We start from the raw sequence: 21,350 nt of genomic DNA, 5'->3' as shown, positions 1-21,350 counted from the left end.
AAAATTGACTCATATGCGCTTCAGTTAAGCAAGATGTTTAAGTGTTAGGATGGGACTGAATTTTCTGTAGATATAGATATCTACAGAACTCAACTGACTCATCTGCCTAAGAATGATAAGGAAGATCTGGTAAGTACAAGCTACCCTATTAAGTCTAACAAACAGTCTTCTAAAAGAATTTAAAGAGCTATTATTTATAGCAAGGTTCATTGAAGTCACATGACTCAAGGACTGTTCCTTATTGTTGGGTTTTTTGTGTTTGTATTTTAGGTGAGGAATTATTTAAAGAGAAAGAGGAAAGGATGGGAGGAAAAATGCATAACATCAGAAGAGATAAAAGGAAAAGTAAAGCAATAAAAAATAATTTGATATATATTTAAACTTATAAAAATAAATATATTAAATATATATTTATAATGCTTGCAAATAATTTGCTATCCTTAAGGAATAAAAACTGTCGTTATATCAACAAAAACTTTTCTGGGGCTTGAGCAATAGTACAAGAGGTAGGGCTTTTGCCAGGAGTAACCCCTGACCTGAGCATTGCCATGTGTGACCCCCTTCAAAAAAAGCCAAAAAATAAAATAAAATAAAAATCTTTGTTTTAGGGCCAGAGAGATAGTATAATAAATAGAACTCTTTCCTTTCACATGGCTGACTTGGGTTAATCCCTAGCACCCCATATGATCTCCTGAGCACCACAAGGAGAGATTCCTAAGTACAGAGCTGAGAGTAACCCTTGAGCACTGTCAGGTGGGCCCAAAAACAAAGAAATAAACCAGAAAAAAAGCCTTTCTTTTATCTTAAATAATTTTACTCCAGTACTCTGTCCAAGATATTGTAATAATAATTTGTGTGTTAAGGGTTTTTGGTGTCTGATCACATCGTAAACTATTGTATGTCTTCAAAGTGTTTGATATATGAGGTAAAACAAACACTATCAAATATACTAAAAGTGTGTTTAATGACAGTATAGAGAAGTGCAAGACATAAAAGAGAAAGCTTATTTAGATTTTGGTGAATCGGGGCAATGTATCAGAGAAATACTGCCTAAGTTATTTCTCTGAAGAACCACTGATAATTTGACTAAGCTGTGTGTGCATGCCTGTATGTAGGAGTAAGCAAGAGTTACATCTGAGCAGATTGAAGATGATCAATTTGGTGATCTCTATCTCCACTAACCATGGAATCCATGAGAAGCAAAGCAGGAAGGCCAAAATGGTATAGATGTTAAAACAGATAATAATGGGAAAATGGAATTTTTTAAAGACAGTTATTAAATGTCCTGATAAAATGTATAATAAGAACAATATGTTTCTTTACGGTGGCTCAGAACATTTTATAGTTCTATACACAATGTTTTTATTTATTAAATGAGTTTGAAGTTATCATGAAAATAGTTTAAGAGAAGACACACTAAGACAAAAAAGAACTAATAAAAGAAGTGGTGATTAAACTGTACCTAAATATGTGGCTAGTAATGACAATGTGAAGGATCCTTGTGTACTCATTAGACAGCCAGAGAAATGATTGAATTTCAGAAATGACGGGCCATTTTTGTTTGTCATAAGAAAACAAAACTACCATTTTTATTTACCAGATAGATATTTAGTTATCAATATATCTAACAAAACAGAAAGAATAAGGAAAAAAATAAGGGAGAAAAAAAGGAGAGAAGAACGGAAGAAAGAAGGATGCAAGACCCAGTACAAGTGATTTCAATTTAGTTTATCCTTACTTGAGGGTGGGCATGTTCCATGTCTATGCCAAAATAAAAACTTTTAAATTTTGTGTGCTAAGAATTTTGCTATCTTAAAATCAGTTTATAGATTCTCTTGAAATCTGATGGTCCAGAATTGGACTGATAGTCCAGAATTGGATCTAATAATCCCCTCTAGATGAATCTAAAATTATGGATTAAGACCACACGTTAAGAACTGCTCCTTTAAGGAATGATTTTTAACAACAACAACAAAATAAACAATGAAACTTCTAGTCTTGGTATCAAATGATGGGAGGTCCTTGGACCTTAGGTATAGAATGAGAATGCTAAGGAATGGGGTGGGAAATGAGAAATCAGGCTAACAGTAACATAAGGCGTTGCTCAAGGGTCTTAGACATTTGGGTGATGTGGAGATAAGGCAACTATGTACATCAAAACCACGAGTCAACACTTGTATAAGCAATGACCCAAACATTAATAAACAAGTTAAAGGGAGGGGGAACAAATGAGTTTTCTAAAGAAGTAGAGTCAGGAGAAAGAGAGAACTTTGGGTTATTGGTAGACACTGACACTGGTGGTGGGTTTGGAGTTTGTACACTGAATGCTTGAAACTGCTATCAGTGGATTTGTAAATCACATGAATAAAAGACAAACAGGAACGTTAAGGACAAGAGAACCCTCTAATCTTAACAGTTAGGTGCAATGGTTTACTTTGCTCAGTTTACATTTATTTTCTTTGGAAAAAAAAGAGAAGATCTCTGGAGTTACACATATATTAGAAACATACATTTAAAATATGTATGTGTGTTACAGTATATTATAGACAAGTTTCATTTTTAACTTCATGTTTGAATAAATTTGACTTTGATATTATTTTCTTAAAGGGACTCTGCGATTTTAGAGAAAAGTTCGGTTAACAGGAGAAAAAAGGAAAGTGAAAAAAATGTTGAAAAGAAAAGAAAAGTTATCTATGGCTATGTGTATCACAGATAGTCAATGAAAGAAGGGTGAAAACTTTATTTAAAAATCATATTTTTGAATCATGTATATTTTTATAGGAATTGTAAATCTTACTGCTCCCTAACCCATCTCTTACCCATCTCTATCAATTTGATATGAAATTGAGATAGGGATAAGAGATTCTCCAAGCAGTATGCAGGAGGCCCTGGGAACCCCACTGGTGATTCTCAGTCAGTGAGGCCACAGTTCAAAGCAAGTGGTTGATTATGTGATACTATTGGCATGCAGAGTAGGCAGGGATACCTGAACCACTTCGGTGGAGCTGAGGTCCTCCAGGTCTGTCTTTGTCACTCTCCTGGCAGTGACCACGTCCCCTGGTGCATTTGGGCCAATATACCTTCCCCCAGCTGATGGACAGAAGAATGAGGCACAGGCTGATGACAGCAACATTGATATTGTAATCAGATGCGGTTATACAGCAAAAGCATAAGGGTCAGGGGACAGGGATTAACTTGGGTTTGGTTGAACATAAATATAAACACAGACTTGGTTGAATATAAATATAAACAGATGTAAAGCTCTTCCTTCAGGGGAAATTCTTCTAGGAGATCTGCCCAGGGCGGCACTCCATCTCAGAAGCTTCAGCATTCTGGATTCTGGTCCCAACACAGGGCGACGCCCAACAGTTCTTAAAGGCCTCCAGATCTTCACCAGGAGATGCTGTGTGTGTGGTATTGGGATCTAACCTGGATTGATGACATGCTCGACCTCCACCCTCAGAGCTGCACTATCTGCTGAGTTACCAGTTAAACAAAAAGTAAGGAGTAAGAAGAACACCATAGCAAGTGTTTTTGCTCAAAGTTATAGCACAAGTATGTGACTTCAAATCTAATTATGATGGGATATTTTGCCTGAACAAGCCTGAAAAGTATTGAGCAATTTCTTAGCAGTCCTGACATTGACTCTAAGTGAGTGCATACTAGAGCGAAGTTCAGCAAGGTACAAAGGCACAAAACATCAGAAGATGTAGAGGTATATGAACATGGTATCACAAAAATAGCTAAAATATCTTGGCCTATGATAAAAGTGGATATAAATTTGAATTATCCCACTTACCACATTCCTGCCTTTGCTAAAAATTAGACATCTTCATTGAGATTCAGTTTTACTACCTGAAAATGTTGATTATACAACTTCTTGCCCAGAAATCATGTGAGTAATTTCAAAGGAAAAGTCTGGTTTAATGAGAGACCCACAACAAATTCAACTTTGCACAGCCATATAGTTTGTTTCATATGGAAGAGATATAGAAACCCACATATTCAGAATGAAATGGAAAAAATGAAACCATAACAGATATTACTTTCTTGCTGCTATGGTCAGTATGATTTTAAAACTGAAACATCAACCAAAAACTGTTTTCATTTTATTTTTGTCTTTGTTTGGGGACTACACCCTGTTGTGTTGAGGGTCTAACTCTGGCTCTGTGCTTAGGGTTACTCCTAGCTGTGCTCAGGGAACCATGCAGTGCCTTGCCTAGAATTGATCCTAGGCCTCCCTCATGCCAAGTATGTGCTCAGCCAACTGAGCTTTCTCTGTGGCCCCAACAATTGGTTTTAAATGCTCTGAAAGCAAAATATGTGGGAGCAATTAACACTTGTCTATTTTTCAAAGAAGACAGAGATACTTCTCTCCAAAGAATTCTTTCATTCAAGCATGAATGTATTGTGGGTTAATAGGATCACATTTTGAGATATTAACTGATGTTTCTTCCCTTAGACATCCTCCATATTATATCTATTTTCCTTATCTCACCATGCAAAATGAATCATCTTCCATAGAAGAGTTAACACAATAAAGGAAGAATAGATTCGAATTTTCAGCTTCAAGTTCCAATCATAGAGACAAACATTGAATTACAAGAAAGATAATGGCTTGGAAAAAATTACTGAAAATAATTCATTAGAAAATTGCAAACAAAAACTTTATGAATATAGAAAAGAGGTTTAAACAAAGAATTAACAGAATTGAAAAAACTACAGTAATATATAAATTCCATTGTCTAGTATAAAGACTAAAATATACCAATTAATGTGAGAAGAGACAGAGAAGATAGTGATGAAGGGGTAGGTACCTGGGTGTAAAGAAAGGAGAAAGATTAAGACAACCATAGAGAGAGCAGCAAAACAATTTAGCAGGTTGGGTGCTTGCCTTGTATGTAGCTGACCTGGATTTGAATCCTGGCACCTCATATTGTCCCCAAACCTTTCCAGGAGTGATTCCTGAGTGCAGAGTCAGTAAAAGCACTCTTATCATCACAGGGAGTGCTCCCCCCAGTCCCTTCCCCACCAAGATAAAATGACTTAAAAATAAATATGGAATTACTAATGCTCCTTCCTCATCCTCTCTTCTGAGGGTTGAGCTTGTCAAGGTACCTGTGTGGTATACAAGCATTGTTGTATCTTGTGTAAATAAGGTACTACTTACGGGAGTAGATCTGAGGACAAGATTTCAGATACCAGTTTTCAGACACCAGATGCCATATGAGAAGATATCCAAAAGATTATGTAGACTCCAAAGAGAAACAGGAAACCTAACTATGTTGAAGGATAAGGATAAACATGCACATGTTACTGACAAGACAGTGTGATGAGTTGCAACTTGAATCATTGAAGCTGAATCATACAAGCTGATATCTATCATAGATGTATCTGAGAAATAAATAGGTGAAGTACCAAGGTTGAGTATAAAAAATTGCACCATAGTTAAGAGAGAATAGAGTTGTGGACCACAATCTCCAGGTCAATTATAGATCTTGGATTAGCCCTCACAAGAAAAATGGGGTGAAAAATGGGAAGAGGAAGATTATAGAATTAGTTGAATGTATCTACCTAGAGTATCCCACCCACTCGGAAGAGCCTGGCAGGCTCCTCGTGGCGTATTCGATATGCCAAATACAGTAACAATAACAGGTCTCATTTCCCTTAGACCCGAAAGAGCCTCAAATCTTAGGGGAAGATGAGTAAGGAGAGGCTGCTAAAATATCAGGGCTGGGAAAAATGGAGACATTACTGGCACCCGCTTGAGTAAATTGATGAATAACGGGATGACAGTGATACAGTGATCTGCAAAAGAGATGTAAGAGAACCACAAACATTGAGATTACCCTAAATTGATAGTGAAATTGTTTTGACTACATAGGAAATAGGTGTTGGAAAACTGAATTAAAGTTTATTATGTAAATTTTAGGAAAAGTTCTAGTGTTGTTTGTTGACTAGATTGTGTATTTATATTTTGTAGATCTTAGGCACATATCTAATAAGACCCCACAAGCCAACACCAATATTGTGCAATGTTAATACCACACAAGTAGACATGAGGCATTTTAAATTATGAAAATATAAAAAAATAAATAAACATTGTAGGGAAAACCAGAAAAAGGAAGGAGAGAAAGTTACTATCTCTATGGCAGCAAGAAAACATAAGGCCTTCATTTTCATGTCTGAGATGAGCATGATACTCAACAGGTTAGCATTAAAAAGTATAATTTATAGGAGCCAGAGAGAGAATAGTAAGTAGGGCAATTGCTTTGCACACAATCAACCTGAGTTCAGTCCCTAGTACCAAATATGGTCCCCTGAACACTACTAGCAGTGGTTTCTGAGTGTAAAGCCAGAATTAAGACCCTAGCACCATCAAATATGAGCCCCCCTCCCCCCCAATTCTGTCACTGTCACTGTCATCCTGTTGCTCATTGATTTGCTAAAGCGGGAACCAGTAATGTATCCATTGTGAGACTTGTTGTTACTGTTTTTGGCATATTGAATAAGCCAGGAAGAGCTTGTCAAGTTCTGCCGTGTGGTCGAAATACTCTCGGTAGCTTGTCAGGCTCTCCGAGAGGGGCGAAGGAGTCGAACCTGGGTTGGCTGCGTGCCAGGCAAACGCCCTACCCCCTGTGCTATTGCTCTAGCCGCACCCCCCCCCCAAATAAAATTTTAAAATAATATTTGTGTATTTCACAAGTTGACACAGTGCTTTCACACATTTTTTTTTCAGTGTTTACTCCACCCATGCTTTCTTCTCCTCTTTCTGAACAGTGAATATTGGCAATGGTCTCATGTAAAAGCATTAATAGTATAAGCTGTTTTTTTTCCCCCACTTTTAAAGCAGTGATCTGGTATTTTACAAGTCTTCATGGGTAAGAGTTATTTTTCAAATTTCCCAGATTCTTTGACCTAATTTTTTCATAACTTAATGTTTCACTTCTTTTTAGGTGTAACTATTTATTCTAAATCTTTTCTGTATTACTTTTAATATTTTCTCCAATTGCCAACGTACTCAGTTGTACTATCAGGAAAAACAAAATTAAACTTAATTTTACTTCCTTTGTAGCAAGGACTAGCCTTGTGGCAAAAGGCACTTGTTTTGCAAGTATAAGGATTTGATCCTTGCTGCCAACGATGCAGAGTCACACACTAAAATTCAGTGGCTCAGTTGTTTGAGATGCCTAGAACCTCAGTAATATATAAGATCTCAGGCACACTGTGTCCGGTGAGCAAGTGTAAGGCAACTAAAGTGTGCAATGTCACAACTAACAGGCAAGAAAATCCCACAGCAAGCCCTAGGGAGCATTAAAAGCAAAAGAGCACCACACTACAGCTATGTGATCTCCGGCATCCACATGTGTGTGCAATCAACTCAACTGGAGTGTAACTGAACAATTCCACAGCCAAGTGTGCATGGACACAACCAAGTAAATGTTCTGTTTGTTGATTGCAACAATAGCAATGAAGAGAAGGGGAGGCTATTAACTTTAATTCTTCTATTGTTTCCTTTCTAGATGGAATCGATTCCACTAATTTGTTCAACCATTAGAGAGGTATTATTGAGTGTCTATCATGTGCCAGATCAGACATTTCATTACTTAAAATGCTTAGAGAAAATTGATAACTGAATATTTTTATTCATTTTACCATTTTGTCTAGTAAATTAGTACCTCTTTGATTTACTTATGCTGGAAAACATTTAAATATTTTCATTAGTATTGAGGCTACTAGCTTCTACATTCCAGGTTCCTGATGACTTTGAAACAATGCCCCTTTACTTGTGGTATAAGCTGTGTAAACTTGGGAAAATCAAGTTCTTAAAAACATTAATTGGATCATAAAGACCTAATTCATATCATATTGCATAGGGTTTTCTACAATGAATGGCAATTAAAACAGAGTTTATTTGATATCACATACATGTTGTAATGTACTAATAATTCTTTGGTTCCTTACAGCAACTCCAGGGGACACCAGTCCCAATGACCATTATAAAAATGGGGTTCTTGGTATTGTACAAAGTCATTACACAAACTTTTCCATCACCAACACCTCTGTTCCTTCTTGATAGAACTTCAAATTTATTGTGAGTTTATTAATAGGTTACCCCTTCCTCAGCACAGAAACTGATTTATGATTGATCAGAGCTGGTCCCAACGGTCTCACTGGTTGGACATCATGATTTAAACACAGAAATGAGACTCAATAATGGTAAGAGTAAATCCCGTGTGGGTTTCTGGCAAAGCGTTCCCCTAGAAATGGAATGTGATATGTAGAACAATACTCCTCTTCCTTCACTGAATGCAGTCTAGTCTCTAGTGATATCTGAAACTCTAATAATGGGAGGAAATGAGAGGAAATATCACTAAATATTTAAGAATGGGAGGAAACATCACTAAATATTCAAGAAATGGGAGGAAATATCACTAAAAATTCAAGAAAGTACAATGGAAATCCAGGAACTGTCCTACTTCAAATTTCTATTGAAAGATAATAAAATTTTTAGCATTTAAGCAACTTTTAGTTCTTTTATTTGCAAACAAAAGCATGCTTTGTGAGATTTGTGTATGTAACCTCTATATTTATCAGTATGAAAATAGGATAGCAAAACTCCAGACCACCAGAAGAGAAGCTGCCATTTCCCTTTTTAAAACACTCAAGAGAAGGGCCCTACCTGAGGCTGTCTCTGCCTGATCTAAGGCTGTGGAATTATACCACCAACTTTTTGTTTTTTACAGAAAATAAATATTTGTTGTCTTAATGACATTTTTCTCCATCCCTCATCTTGAGGTGTATTCTTCTGTTCTTCTCTTTCCTTAGATCAGGGCATGAGCCTTGTTTTCCCTTCTCTGCCTGATATTGGGATCCTTTCCTTTCATAGGAAAATGAAACAGAACAGGAACAAACGCCATAAGGTCTTGGTAATCATGGTCAGGAAGTGTGTATGTGTGTGTGTGTGTGTGTGTGTGTGTGTGTGTGTGTGTGTGTGTGTGTGTGTGAAATAAAACCAACAATGGCAACAAAACAGCCTTCTAGTATTCCCTTAACAGTATTACATGACTACAAATAAAGTGAATTTACCAAGGATTTTCTCTTTCTTTTTTTTTTCTACCATACCTATTAGTGCTCATGAATTTTCCTTGCTCAGTCCTCCAGGGTGGCTCCTGGCCATGCAGAGGGCCAGACACGAGGCTTGAGGCTTTTCACATGCAAAGCATGCACATTACCCCTTTGACCTATCTGTCTAAGGGATGGAAATCCTTTGCTTTACAGTATTACATGTTTATCAACTCTTGTGGGAGAGTGGAATCTTTACTAAACAAATATTTATTTTTATTAAGTTAATTGATTGTGGTACCTGGGAGGTGAGAGTAAGTCTGGTCTCCCACAACATATTTATTTACATAATCTCCCCACCTGGATCCAAGAATTTGCTATTTTTGCTCTTCTATAAGTACCATTCTGGTTCCCTACCATTCACCTTTCCCTCTTTTCATTCAGGTAGGAAAAAATCTGATTGTTCTTTGAATATGACACCTCATTAGAAAATGAAGTATAATATTTATATGTATTCATGCAAAGCAAATGAATAGGTTATGTTACTGATTATTACAGTCCAGTTTCTTTTCTGGAATAAACCCAAACCTATCATTTTTTGAAACTATAATAATTACAGAGACAACCATCTTGGAAGCAGGCATTAAGGATAGCAGACAGAGTCTACGTAAAAATGCCTTTGACTAATATCCTGCGTCTCTCTATTAATGAGAAATACATTGAACAAGAAAGAATGACTAAAATTGCAGCCTATTTCTATTCCTCAGACGCTCTGGGAGTCACTCCTCTTATCACTCGCCCCCTAATAGAGTGTCCAAAAGGGGGACTTTTGAGTCATAGTACTCTAGTCAACCAGCACACCAGGTCACTTGATAATGGTTGGCCTGGCAGGGGTCCAAGTCAAAGAAAACTTCATAGATATTCTACATGTCTTCACTGGGGTGATGACTTGCAGTGTGGTGGAGCATTCATGTATCAGCAAAAAGAGAGGGGGAGGGAGTGAGAAGGAGAGAATGGCGGTGGGGGGGTAGAGAGAGAGAGAGAGAGACAGAGACAGAGTCAGAGACAGAGGAAGATACAGAGAAAGAGATGTCAAAACAGGAAAGTGAGGAAAATCACTCTCCAGGAAAAAATATAGTACTTGGTCCTCTCAGAAAGACTATTTTATTTTTCTACTTCTGAATTAAAAAAAAAAAAAAGCACATGGCTTGTGGCCTTAAGGAGAGAAACACAGGAACAAGGCTGCTTTTGTACTCTATTAAGGTTGAGATTAAAGTCCCTACTGATAAACTGAACATTCTTTAAAAGTGACCAGAAGCAAACAGTGTCTGTTTGCTGCTACTTTATTACAAAGACACCACTGAGAATAGCTAAGAATATACTATTTGATCTTTAACAGGTTGACCAAATGATTGCAGTTGGTTCCAGTGCATGAGATGCTTTCTGCAAATTATTGTTTCTGGATATAAACCTTTATAATATCTCAGAATGAATTATGTATGTATTTCATGTTTTCTTTTCTGCTATCAGCCTTGATGTTCTCATTTCAAGTTTCACCCTAGCCTCCTAATAATGCAATATTGAGGCCATTCAGACACTAATTATGCCTCCGTGGCTTTTTTGAAATGACTAAATCAGCATCAGTTCTATAATTATCATTAGCAAGTTTGTATCAGTAGCTCACATCACTTGAGAAGCTCAACTTAAATGATTTGTGAATGTACTCATCTAATACATTGAACACTCTCTATAGATACATGCAGGTGCTTTGTAAAACAGAACATCTAAACATGTATATTCTATAAAATACATTTTCAATGCAATATTTCTATAGCTTGAAATATTAAGCCACCTAGAAAAACCTGTGCTTTGAAAACTCAGTTAGGGTGAATAGTCTAAGAAAACAGAAAACTATTACTCATACTTAAAGCTAGATCTGATGTTCTTATTTTCAGGAAGTTCAAATAGGAATCTGGAAAAAATGATTGACAGGAAGAAGAATCCAAATGCAATTCTTTCAGTATTTTCATTGTTTCTGTTCCTGAATTATTGATATTGCCAGTAGTCATTTGCCATGAAAACAAATCAAGGTATGTATGGTAAGCACTTCCTTAGACGCAACACTGTTATATTTTAAACAATTTTGCAAAATTATTTCTATAATTTCACAAACTAGCAAACAAGTAAGGTAAATAACACCAGGAAAATAAAGGCATACAAAATATTAATGTCTTAATTCTGTGTGCCTAAATCAAAAAATATTGTGTAAAAATATTAAATAAAAATGCCAGCTACTACACGAAGAGTATATGAAGACTTCTTTATATTTTCTAGAAGGAAATCGCTCACCGTAAACAGTAAAACCTGATAAGAATTTCTGAATTTAGCCCTTTTTAGAAATACTGGGACACACATCAAAAGCTAAGACATTGTATTTTCCAGTGACAATTTTTTTTCACACCACCTAATACTAGATCCTTGTTTTGTACAAAAAACTTGTGCCAGGCTGTAGTATTTTATGACCTACATTATTACCCTCTGGGTAGTGAAATGATGGTGCCAAACTAATTATTGCTTTGTCTAATTTTAAATCCAGGTCTATAGAGATTAACAGCTTGCACATTAATTCAAAGCACCAACAGCCCACCTAACCTAATGCCGTTTAAATGAATTAAAAATCCTGTTTAGGAAACTTTAATATACTTTAAATGAAGGAAATGTGCATCTATATTTTTATTCAGTATATAAAAGCCAAATTCACTTTGCTTATTTTGCTTGCTTAAAAATACTCCAGGGAGGAACTTCTCTTATCTTCAGGCATTACTTTTCTTGAAAATGAAATACCTGCTAAGCTAAAAGCACGGTCTGAGTGGGACTAAATGTAAAGTGGTACTGGTGGTGGGGAGAGCAAGGTGATATAATGAGAAGAAAGACTGTGTTCACATTGAAGGGAGAAAAATTCAATTCCAATGTATTGTCCCTCTTTATATCTCTGACATTAAATGAATGCCTTTAAACACACTGACATTTTGTAATATTACAAATTGAACGTGCAGTATTGAGCAATCAATACAAATAGACCATCTATAAAAAAAGCAAGGGAGCATATCAGCTAACCCTACAAGAGGGATTGGCAGTTTAACAGTTCCAAAAATGATAGACCACCGCAATAACTTTCCAGCTAGCCTACCCATTTCCAGTTCTATTAGCTATATTTTGTTAAAGCAGGGCTCGAACCACATAAATCTTTTGCTTAAAAAACTTTCAGACCTCCCTGCTTCCTACCTGTCGAAAAACATATCTCTTTTCCAAGGACTATATGAATAACCTCTTGTCTTGGACAAACTGGCCCAGTTTGGCCACCCCATATAATCCCTAGAATCCTGTGAGGAGTGATCCCTGATCACAGAGCCAAGAGAAAATCCTGAGCACAGCTAGTTGTAGCAGAAAACAACAATAACAACAACAAAATTCTCACCTAAACTACATTATGAGCCATTTCCTACAAGTGTCTCATAATTTTCCTTGTCTCTAATGTTTTTAAACATGTCCACCTTTTATTAATTTCTACAAATAAACATTTATTTAGAATTAAAACCATTTTAAGTTTTGGAGGAAATAAAAAATGAAATACATGTTTCAGTGGTTACCTGCCCTCAAATAACTTGTAATCTAAGCGAAGAGTCAAACACTTAACAGAGATGCTTTTTAAATTATGCAGAAGTGCAAAATAGAGAGAGGTTAGTCCCATGATCTAGAGGAAAAACACTGAAATGTTACCTGGAGGTTGGGAAGCCTTCTTGGAAGAAATAAGTGCTAAGAGTCCTAAGGAATCTAGCCCCCTGACAGGGAGGGAAACCAGAAAGTAAAATGAAAAGCAGAGCACACAGAAGACAAATCATCCAGCATATGCAAACTACAATCAATTTGGTATATTGGAGCATAAAGACACCGGACTACAGAAATCAGAAAAACTGCTCTCTCCTTTCTGAAAGTCATTTCATCTGCACAGAACTCCTATATGACTCACAAAAATACACTTTTAACTATGCTTATCTGGCCTTATCCTTAAGTTGTTAAATCTTTTACATATTTTAGCACAATAATTTTAGCCACTTGAATGTTCAGTGTGGACTTTCTAAATGAAATTGAGTATCATGCAAAGTCAGGTAGAGGTTGCAGCAAATATATGAATACTGTCATTATTTAAAGAGTGAATGAGAGAGCACAATTCAGGTTAATAGGAGAAAAAGTTTTTGCACAATCAAGAAAACATCTCAAGTAAACCTGTCTCAGTATTTTCCAGTTGTTTCTCTAGTGTAAGGCTAGATCACAGAAGAGATATATGGACTACTCTAATACCATTTGACAGTACCTGTATTCAAGTGTAATTCTAACAAATTGAGTAATTTTACTAAAATGAGGTCAAAGACTTCACTCATTTTCTTTGGGAGGGGTGGATAAGATTGGTTATAAGGATTTCTCAGTAGTCTTAGTTGAAAGAAACTGTGACTTTAAGGGAAACATTAAAACATATTTTACCAGTAATTATCTTAAGACCTACTTTAGAATTTGTGAGAAATATAAACAAGAAATGCCTTAGTCTCATCAGCAGACTTGAAATGATTTCTGAAACACAATATTTTAGACAAATATATAATTCATGTTTTATAAATATAGTTAATAATTGAGTTTAAAAGTAAAAGACAGTATTTGAAAATTAAAATAAATTAATTTCTTAGCACTTTAGGAAAAAAGAACATATAGTTTGGTCTTTGCCTTAAAGTGTCTGTATCTTTGCTTTTTTATGATCATCTTTAATCTCCTCACCTCTTTCTTTTCTTCTCCAATCCCACAGGTAATGCACATCTCTGTGTTTGACATGGTCAAATTAGCCTTAGTCCTTTTCAAAAAAAGGTATATGATCCTTGAAAAAAACAACATTAAATATTTTCTTGGGTTTTTTCCTTATACTTTACATAGATTTTGTTGTTGTTGCTTATATATGTCTTTAAAAAACAAGAGCAGGAGATAGTAATAGACTTTTTCCCTATTACTTTAGCTTGAGAGAAATATACACATACATTGTAATGGAAATAAAGTTATGTTTATTTTTCTCTTGATTTTATTAAAGAAAAACATTAATAGAATATATTGTATGTTACACTTCATTATATTTGTCCTCTCTACATTAGAATGAAAGAACAAGATAAAAAGGAAGAAAGAATCAATGTGATTAATGTGGTGGGAAAAATTAGTCCAATCAAATTTTCTCTGAATGAATGGTTTCACTGAGTAGCCAATCACCTTTCTGTAAAGTCTCAATTTCTTATTCTCATGGTATCAATGGAGAAACTTCACAATTGCATGATATAGATATAGAATACAGTTATACACAGAAACATTTCCTAAGAAAACTATTTTTGTAGATGCAGACACAATAGTTATTTAAAATGCTGTTTAAGCACTTTACCTCAGTTGAGTTTTATTAAAACAAACAAAATAATAAACATTGGCTTCTATTACAAAGAATTTTTTAAATGAAACAAAGTTTTGTTTTCATTTTCAAGTAATTGAAAAAAAGGCAGACTTTTCCAATAAAGCTAGAAATAGTGGAATGACATACTACACTGTTTATTAGTCATGGAAATCTCATAATATGTATTCTACTAGTTGAGCCTTTCCCTCCTAAGATATATACAATTTTAGATGGTTTTAAATCCTGTGAATACACGTAAGTGTTCTTTTGAATGGCTTTCTTTTCATTTTAAACTCCAAAGTTATTATATTCATTTGTATAACGAAGGATTTAATAAAGTGTGCTTCACAAATGGATATGTAAGAAAATGGAAAAATTAGTACTCATCCATTAACTTTTATTAACTACACTTTTCTTTCCCTCCTTTAAAAAATAGGGCTTTTTTCCTTTCCTTTGTTTTATTCACTGAAAAAGAAATTGGGTTAAGGTGATTATCAAAGTATATTTTTAACTTGGTAGTAATTTAATTATAAATATAAATATATACATATATATAAAGAGAAAGATATATATATAATTATTCAGTATTGTGAGAAACTATATTCAGTAGTAGGAATTTAAAGGACTTCAAACAATCTAACAGTCAATTTCCAATTGGGCAAAAACTGCAATTAAGAGTTCTTCACTGTTTTTGTTATTTTAATTAATCTGCATTCACTCCACCAGTGATCCATAGGTATTTTCGTGCACTTTTTTACTTGTGGTGAAGTCCAATGGGAAATTTTTCATAAATCATTTTCAAAGCTATGGTGTGAAATATAACTGAAGGGGTTGCAGGGTTCTCAAAGTTTCGTTACATTTTGAAGGCTGACTTGAAAAAAAAAAAGACACAGAAAGGCCAAATCCATTCGGAAAAGAAACCTCATTCCTTCGGAATATTTGGCAAGATCTTAAATCACTATTTTTTTGTTTGTTTTTTAAATTCTGTTATCTACCTAGATTTAAATAAAATAATATACCCTTTTCAGTCTGTTGTCTCAAAGCATTTGCCCAACTATCCCCTTCGGAGGTGAGAAAATCACAAAAGGAGAACAAAAATATTTTCAAAGTATGTGCTTGGCATATTTGAAAAACTGGGACCCCTCATTTGGAGGGTTGAAACTTAGTCTACTAAATCCAGAGCAGAGAAACAGGGTTGAAAACATGAACACTTTTATGGGAAGAGTCAGCCCTAAACAAGCATGTTCTCGGTTTCAACCTTCAAAGGTAACATTTTCAGCTTGAAGAGGTCCTGGTCAAATATATCAGGTGTCCCTACCATTCTTAGAGCAATTGAAACATAAAGGATTGGATGTCTACCAGGCCAAAGTATAAACTTGCCATTTATCTATTAAAATCGTATTTAATGAAAAGGAAGGGAAATTATTACCCCACTCACTCTCTTTCTCATTACAATTCCTAAAGAACTTTGCAGGAGCATATTATCTCGTCGACATCATGATCAAATGTTATTGTTTGCTTTATTATCTCAGTTGGATGGTTGGCTAGTCTAGAATGAAATAGGTTGAGGGCAATACTCAGCAGCCTAGAAGTCTGAATGAGGTTCCCATTCAAATGATCCTGGTTGTTTGGGGGGGTGGGGTGGGGAGGGGTGATTAGTAAACCAACTGAGCTTACACTGCATAGTAAGCGTCTGGATGCAGCACATTTACATCTAACAAGAGACCCCAGAAAACGTGTGTGTGTTTCTTAAACCTTATGTTCCGAACAAAAGGCTATCTCAGCAACAGACAATCAGCACTGCTTTGCTCCCTGGGATGCGAGCAACACACTCAACTGCACATTTCATTCTTCCTCAGCTCCCAGGACCACAAAGCCCCTAGTCTCTTCCCACTCCTGGGTCCCCAGATTGCTCTCCAGAAGGGGGTTGGGAAAACAGAAGCCTAACGTCGAAGCGGGCGCACCAGCAGCCAGCACCGGGGGGCCCCCAGGCGCTGCTTTGCCCTGGCAGAGCCGCCTGGGGGAGGTAGGGAGGGGAGCCGAGGAGCATTGGAAGGAACCGCACACCTATAGACTCTTAGGCTTTTATTTATGCACTAGAAGGAGAACTGGGTAAATTCGGGTTTACCTCCCCCACCCCTCCCCGAAGTTGCTTCTTGGCAGATAAAAGTCATTTGTTATTATTTTTCTGGCTTCTTCTGGGGGGCTGGGAAGGGGCCCAGGGGAGCGCGCGGCTCGAGGTCCCGGGTTCCTGGGGCCAGATCTCGTCCAGTGCGCGGCGGTCCTGGGGGTGGGTGGGCGCGGGGGGTGTTGGAGAAGGGCGGACGGGCCACAGCTGTCGAGAGGGGCTCGCGGGCCGGCGCGGCTCCGTCGTCGCGCTCCCTCCCAGGTGGGCCCGGGAGCGCCGGGGCGGGCTGGACACGCGTGGGCCAGCAAGGCCCCTTTCCCCCGGAGCCCCCCGCTCCCCGGCCAGAGTGCGGGGCCGGGAGAGCGCCCGGTCCCCGCGCGCGTAATCATGACCCCGGGGCCCCCTCCGGGCCGCGCGCGCGCGTCGCGGAGGCTGGGCGGCCGCCGCGGCCCCGGCCGTGTAACATGACCCGAGCGGCCGGCCGGCCAGCGCCGCGCGGCCATTGAGCCCTCCCTGCCCATGAATCTCTGGCGCGTCTCTCGCTCGCTCGCCCGCTCGCCTCCCGCCTCCTTTTCTCCCCCTCCAGCTCCGCGGGCTCCGTGCGCCTCTCCCTCTCCCTCCCGGTCCTCCCGCTGCCCGTCTCTCGCCACTGCCCGCCTCTCGCCACTGCCTCCCGTCTCCTCTCCCTCTCGGCAGCCCCGGTCTCTTTTCTCCCTCTCGCCTTTGAAAACTGATCTTTGGCTCTTAGTGTGAAAGTGATTTGAATTTGGCTCGGCGGCGCTCTGCGCCTGCGCCCAGCCTCTGGCATGCTGGCTCCTTCCAAGCAGCTGTTTTGGGTTTGAAATTCCAACATGGCAGAGGCTGCAGTCCGTCTTCCCTTCAAAAACTTGGAATGATTTCAAATCATAGGCACCTTCACTTAACCCTAGCTTCCATTCATCAGCAAACACAGCGGATCGATGCTACGCTAACCTATCGGGTTTTCGCTCGGCGCGTCCAGGTAAGGGGAGCTTCGTAGTTTCCTACCATCTGTTTAAATTTGTTTTTGTGTTTGCTTGTTTTATTTTGGGAGACTATAAATAAGTCCAAGACCTGTAATAATGAGAATAATAATAACAAGGAAGAGATCTTCGAGTCGCGCCGCAAACATTCAGTTTAATTTCCACTCGCTTCTGTGCTATACGCCAACCTGCTGTCCAATTTCTCGGTAGAAAGTATGCCTGAAACATTATAATGCATATTTTTGCTGCCTAATCATTGTAACAATAGTATCGGATTAAGAGTTCGCGATTGCAAAAATCTCCTTTCCCGCTAGATTGGATTTAGTTATTACTATCTTTTTCACTTCAAAAAGAGAAAAGAAAAAAATAAGAAAGCGGAGCCGTAGGGTGGGGCTAGACTTTCTTCGGAAACTAACTTCTAAGTAAATAAGAAGTGTAAATAAGAATCTTGCACACACAGAAAGTTGAGGTTAAATTACAGTCTCGTGGCTGGGATAACGTGAAAATGTCAGAAGATCGGTTGCAGAAAAATGTAAGCACATCATCTTGGAGGGGGTACAGCGTGGTGGGCGTATTGTTGGCAAGGAACGGGAGAGAAAGATGTATAATTTAATGGTATATACAATCCACTGATCCTATTACCGTCCTCCCCGGAGCTCTTGTTAGTTTCAATGGGAGTGAGTGAAATTGACATGGACTTGTATTCCTGGTCATGTGCTTTTTTTCCTTTCTTTCTTCTCCTGTGATCTGAGATCCCCTTTTTGTTGATGTTGCTTTCCCCCTTAATTATATGCATGTAGGTTAAATGAATACCTGACGAAAGGGCCCACGTTTCAAGGCAGTGACATTTGATAGCTGAGAGGAAAAGTGGCTTTAATGAAAAGCAACCTTTGGAATTCCTGCTTGTGAGAAATCCAATTCAGCTTTTTGTGCTGCCAGCAAGAAATGATCAGTAGCACCAGTGTTTATGGTATGTCAATTTTGGAATTTACTTCCTTTGCATCTAAGTAGCAAAGAGAAATTAAGTAGCATGATAAAACCATTGAAGATTCTGCCTGGGAAAGTGTACATGATATGTAATTTCTTTTTTCTTCTTTTTCTAGTGTACAATTAATCCATCAGTATGCTTATTTGCTTTTGCTATTACTTGTTTGTATATTTTGATTTTGATTAATAGAATCCTGGGGTACACTTTTATTAGTTTTAGTTGTAATTCCAAAGTTGCATGTTACTAGCAATGCACTATATAACCGCTGAAGTCAAATGGTATGTAAATTAGTTAAACTCAGTGTGGGGCTTTTGGGGGGAGGGGGTGGGGTGGAGAGTGGAGAGGATGGGATGTGGGGAAAGACTGCTTACTAATGAAAGTATATATATATGTACATATATATGTATATTTATGTACACACAGAACTGGATGATTTTTTTTCCCCTCAATCTACTAATGCAGTTTGACTGTCTGCTCGCTAGATGATTGCACTTTATGGAGTAATCAGTTCTTCTGAGTGTGTTTTTTTTGGGTGAGTGAAGGTATATCTTTTACATGAAAATACGAAAATATATTTTGATTATTTAAGCTTTTAATGGAGCTGTGGTAGTTAATCTTTTTCTTTGCCATTTACATGTCTAACTGTGAGCGCTTTTTACTTTTAACCTATGATAGAATTAAATAATCAGGCCCTGAAATTGACTTTGTTCTAAATTGCTTCCTTTTTTTTTTATAAAAAAAACGTCAGATAAATGGAGTGAGAGAGGTTTTCAATAGCTCTTGTGACTATGCCCTGTGTACACTTTGTGGTATTCAATTAACACTAAGAGGGAACAACAACAAAGATGTTAAAACTATTTTGCATAACCAAAGAACATGTCCATTTTAAACTGTTTTTTTTTTTTGTTTTGTTCTGTTTTGTTTTCGGGGAGGGGGGGCTACATTTACTTCACCACTATGCATTCCTTAAAAGGTGGAGATAGAAAGGGGGAATACGAAAGAAAGAAATAGCAAGGGGGCAAAGCTGCCAGGGGTCTGTAATGTGGCCATGGTGACTGCTCTCTCATAACACAAATGTGAATACAAGGAAAGGGACTGGAGCCTTTGCGCTACAGATACTTCTGGTTGGACTCTGGTGACTATTGAGCTAAACACACCCCACTATTATACGATACCAAGGATTTGATTGAATTTTGCATTTGGAACTTGTTGACTTTGAAGCGATCAATAAGAAGACTGTTTATTTTAGATGCACATAATTTGCCCTGAGAAATGTTTTAAGGAGGAGAGAGCACAGCTTTTTTTCCCCCGGAGCTGTTGGAGCGAATGGGATTGCCAGATGGGCGATTTCCCTCTGTGATGTTAAAGCTGTAATATATATTCAGAGCAGATTGGGCTGCTGCCTGTGATGAGGAGGATATTACATTTATAAATTTTAAATCGGAGCTTGGACAATGTGCTGAGAGCACAAATTGGAGGGTTTGACTGTTCACCGTATTGATAGTTAAATGTGATTTCTGGATAGTAGTAATAATAATCATTGCGATAATATGTTTTTAAAAAAAACGGTGGGATAGTAAGTCATTTAATTCATGACATTTAACAGCAGATTTAAGTGTGTAAATTGCACCCACCCCAGTCTCTACTTACTATTAAATAATAGTCACATAATTTATTTCCCTGTGTTTAAATGCATGATGTGTGAAGGGTGTGCACCCAGAAGCCTTGTTAAAATACGCTAAAATTCTGGGGAGAAAAGTGTATTTTATATGTATATATATATATATACATATATATGCCTCTCCTTATATATATAGAGAGAGAGAGAGACATAGATATATTAGACGATTGTATATATGTATAAAGTGGCATCAGTGGCTATTTAGTGATTCTGTTACTCTGATTATTTTTATATTTTGTTTACCTCAGATATGGGGCCTAAAAGAACCAGAGCTACAAACCTAAAAGGCTAGAAAGTGGGCAAGTGCTCACATTCTGGCAGCTCTGCTGTTGCAAATTAAAAGTGTGTTGTGGTCAGGAAATGAAAGCTACAATGTCTCTTTTGAACAAGTCGTTTATCAAGAGAAACATCTATCAGGGACTGCCTTGTCACATTGATCCTCTAAAAGTTAGGTCCGAGGTAGAAGCTGCTTTGATGTTTTTGATCCTAAATTTAATATAACAGAAAAAAAGCAAGGCTATTTTGACCAGAATAGATTAAACTTAATGTTCCTAAAACCAGCAACATCTATTTATTAGTATTGTACTATGTGTGAAGTTTTTTTTGGGGGGGCAAGGGGGGTGCATACCAGTTGAAAGGTTCAAGGGGAAACTCCAACCTTTATAAATTGATGACGTTAAATTTTTATTTCTAGAATTTCAATTAAGACTAGCTTATTGGTTTTCATGGGACATTTTGAAAATAGATTTTTTAAAGGGATAATTATCTTGAAAGACTGTTTTAGAACAATCTGTAGAAAATCAGAGTTTTCATTCATTCACATTTTAGAGTTATCCTCTTCCCTTCTTGCTCTTTTACTCATTTACTTTTGTTTCCTGTCTTCAGTAAATTTGTAACATATTAGTTTTTACTTGTGGAAAAATATTTTTTCTTAGAGAACATTTCTCAAAACAAGCTTACATTGTCTATTGTTTATTAATTGTTCGAGTAGATGGTTACACATATAA

The 21,350-nt window shown here is 37.3% G+C and overlaps 1 protein-coding gene across 2 annotated transcripts in view; it reads left to right on the top strand.

The window, feature by feature from the left end:
- The first annotated feature begins 17,528 nt into the window (after positions 1 to 17,528).
- FIGN (fidgetin, microtubule severing factor) overlaps positions 17,529 to 21,350 on the top strand; it is a 139,269-nt gene continuing 135,447 nt past the window's right edge. The window contains exons 1-2 of one of the 2 annotated variants that reach the window (XM_055123406.1): positions 17,529 to 17,673; positions 18,475 to 18,644. In XM_055123406.1, the coding sequence (XP_054979381.1) occupies positions 18,620 to 18,644 (25 nt within the window). In that variant the 5' untranslated portion in view covers positions 17,529 to 17,673; positions 18,475 to 18,619. The remainder of the gene's footprint in view (positions 17,674 to 18,474; positions 18,645 to 21,350) is intronic. The other variant, XM_055123407.1, reaches the window with a different exon arrangement.

The sequence above is a fragment of the Sorex araneus genome, chromosome X (genome assembly GCF_027595985.1).
Source record: "Sorex araneus isolate mSorAra2 chromosome X, mSorAra2.pri, whole genome shotgun sequence".
Taxonomy (NCBI): domain Eukaryota; kingdom Metazoa; phylum Chordata; class Mammalia; order Eulipotyphla; family Soricidae; genus Sorex; species Sorex araneus.
The sequence above is the reverse complement of the archived record's forward strand: the minus strand, read 5'-3'. Positions and strand labels throughout refer to the sequence as shown.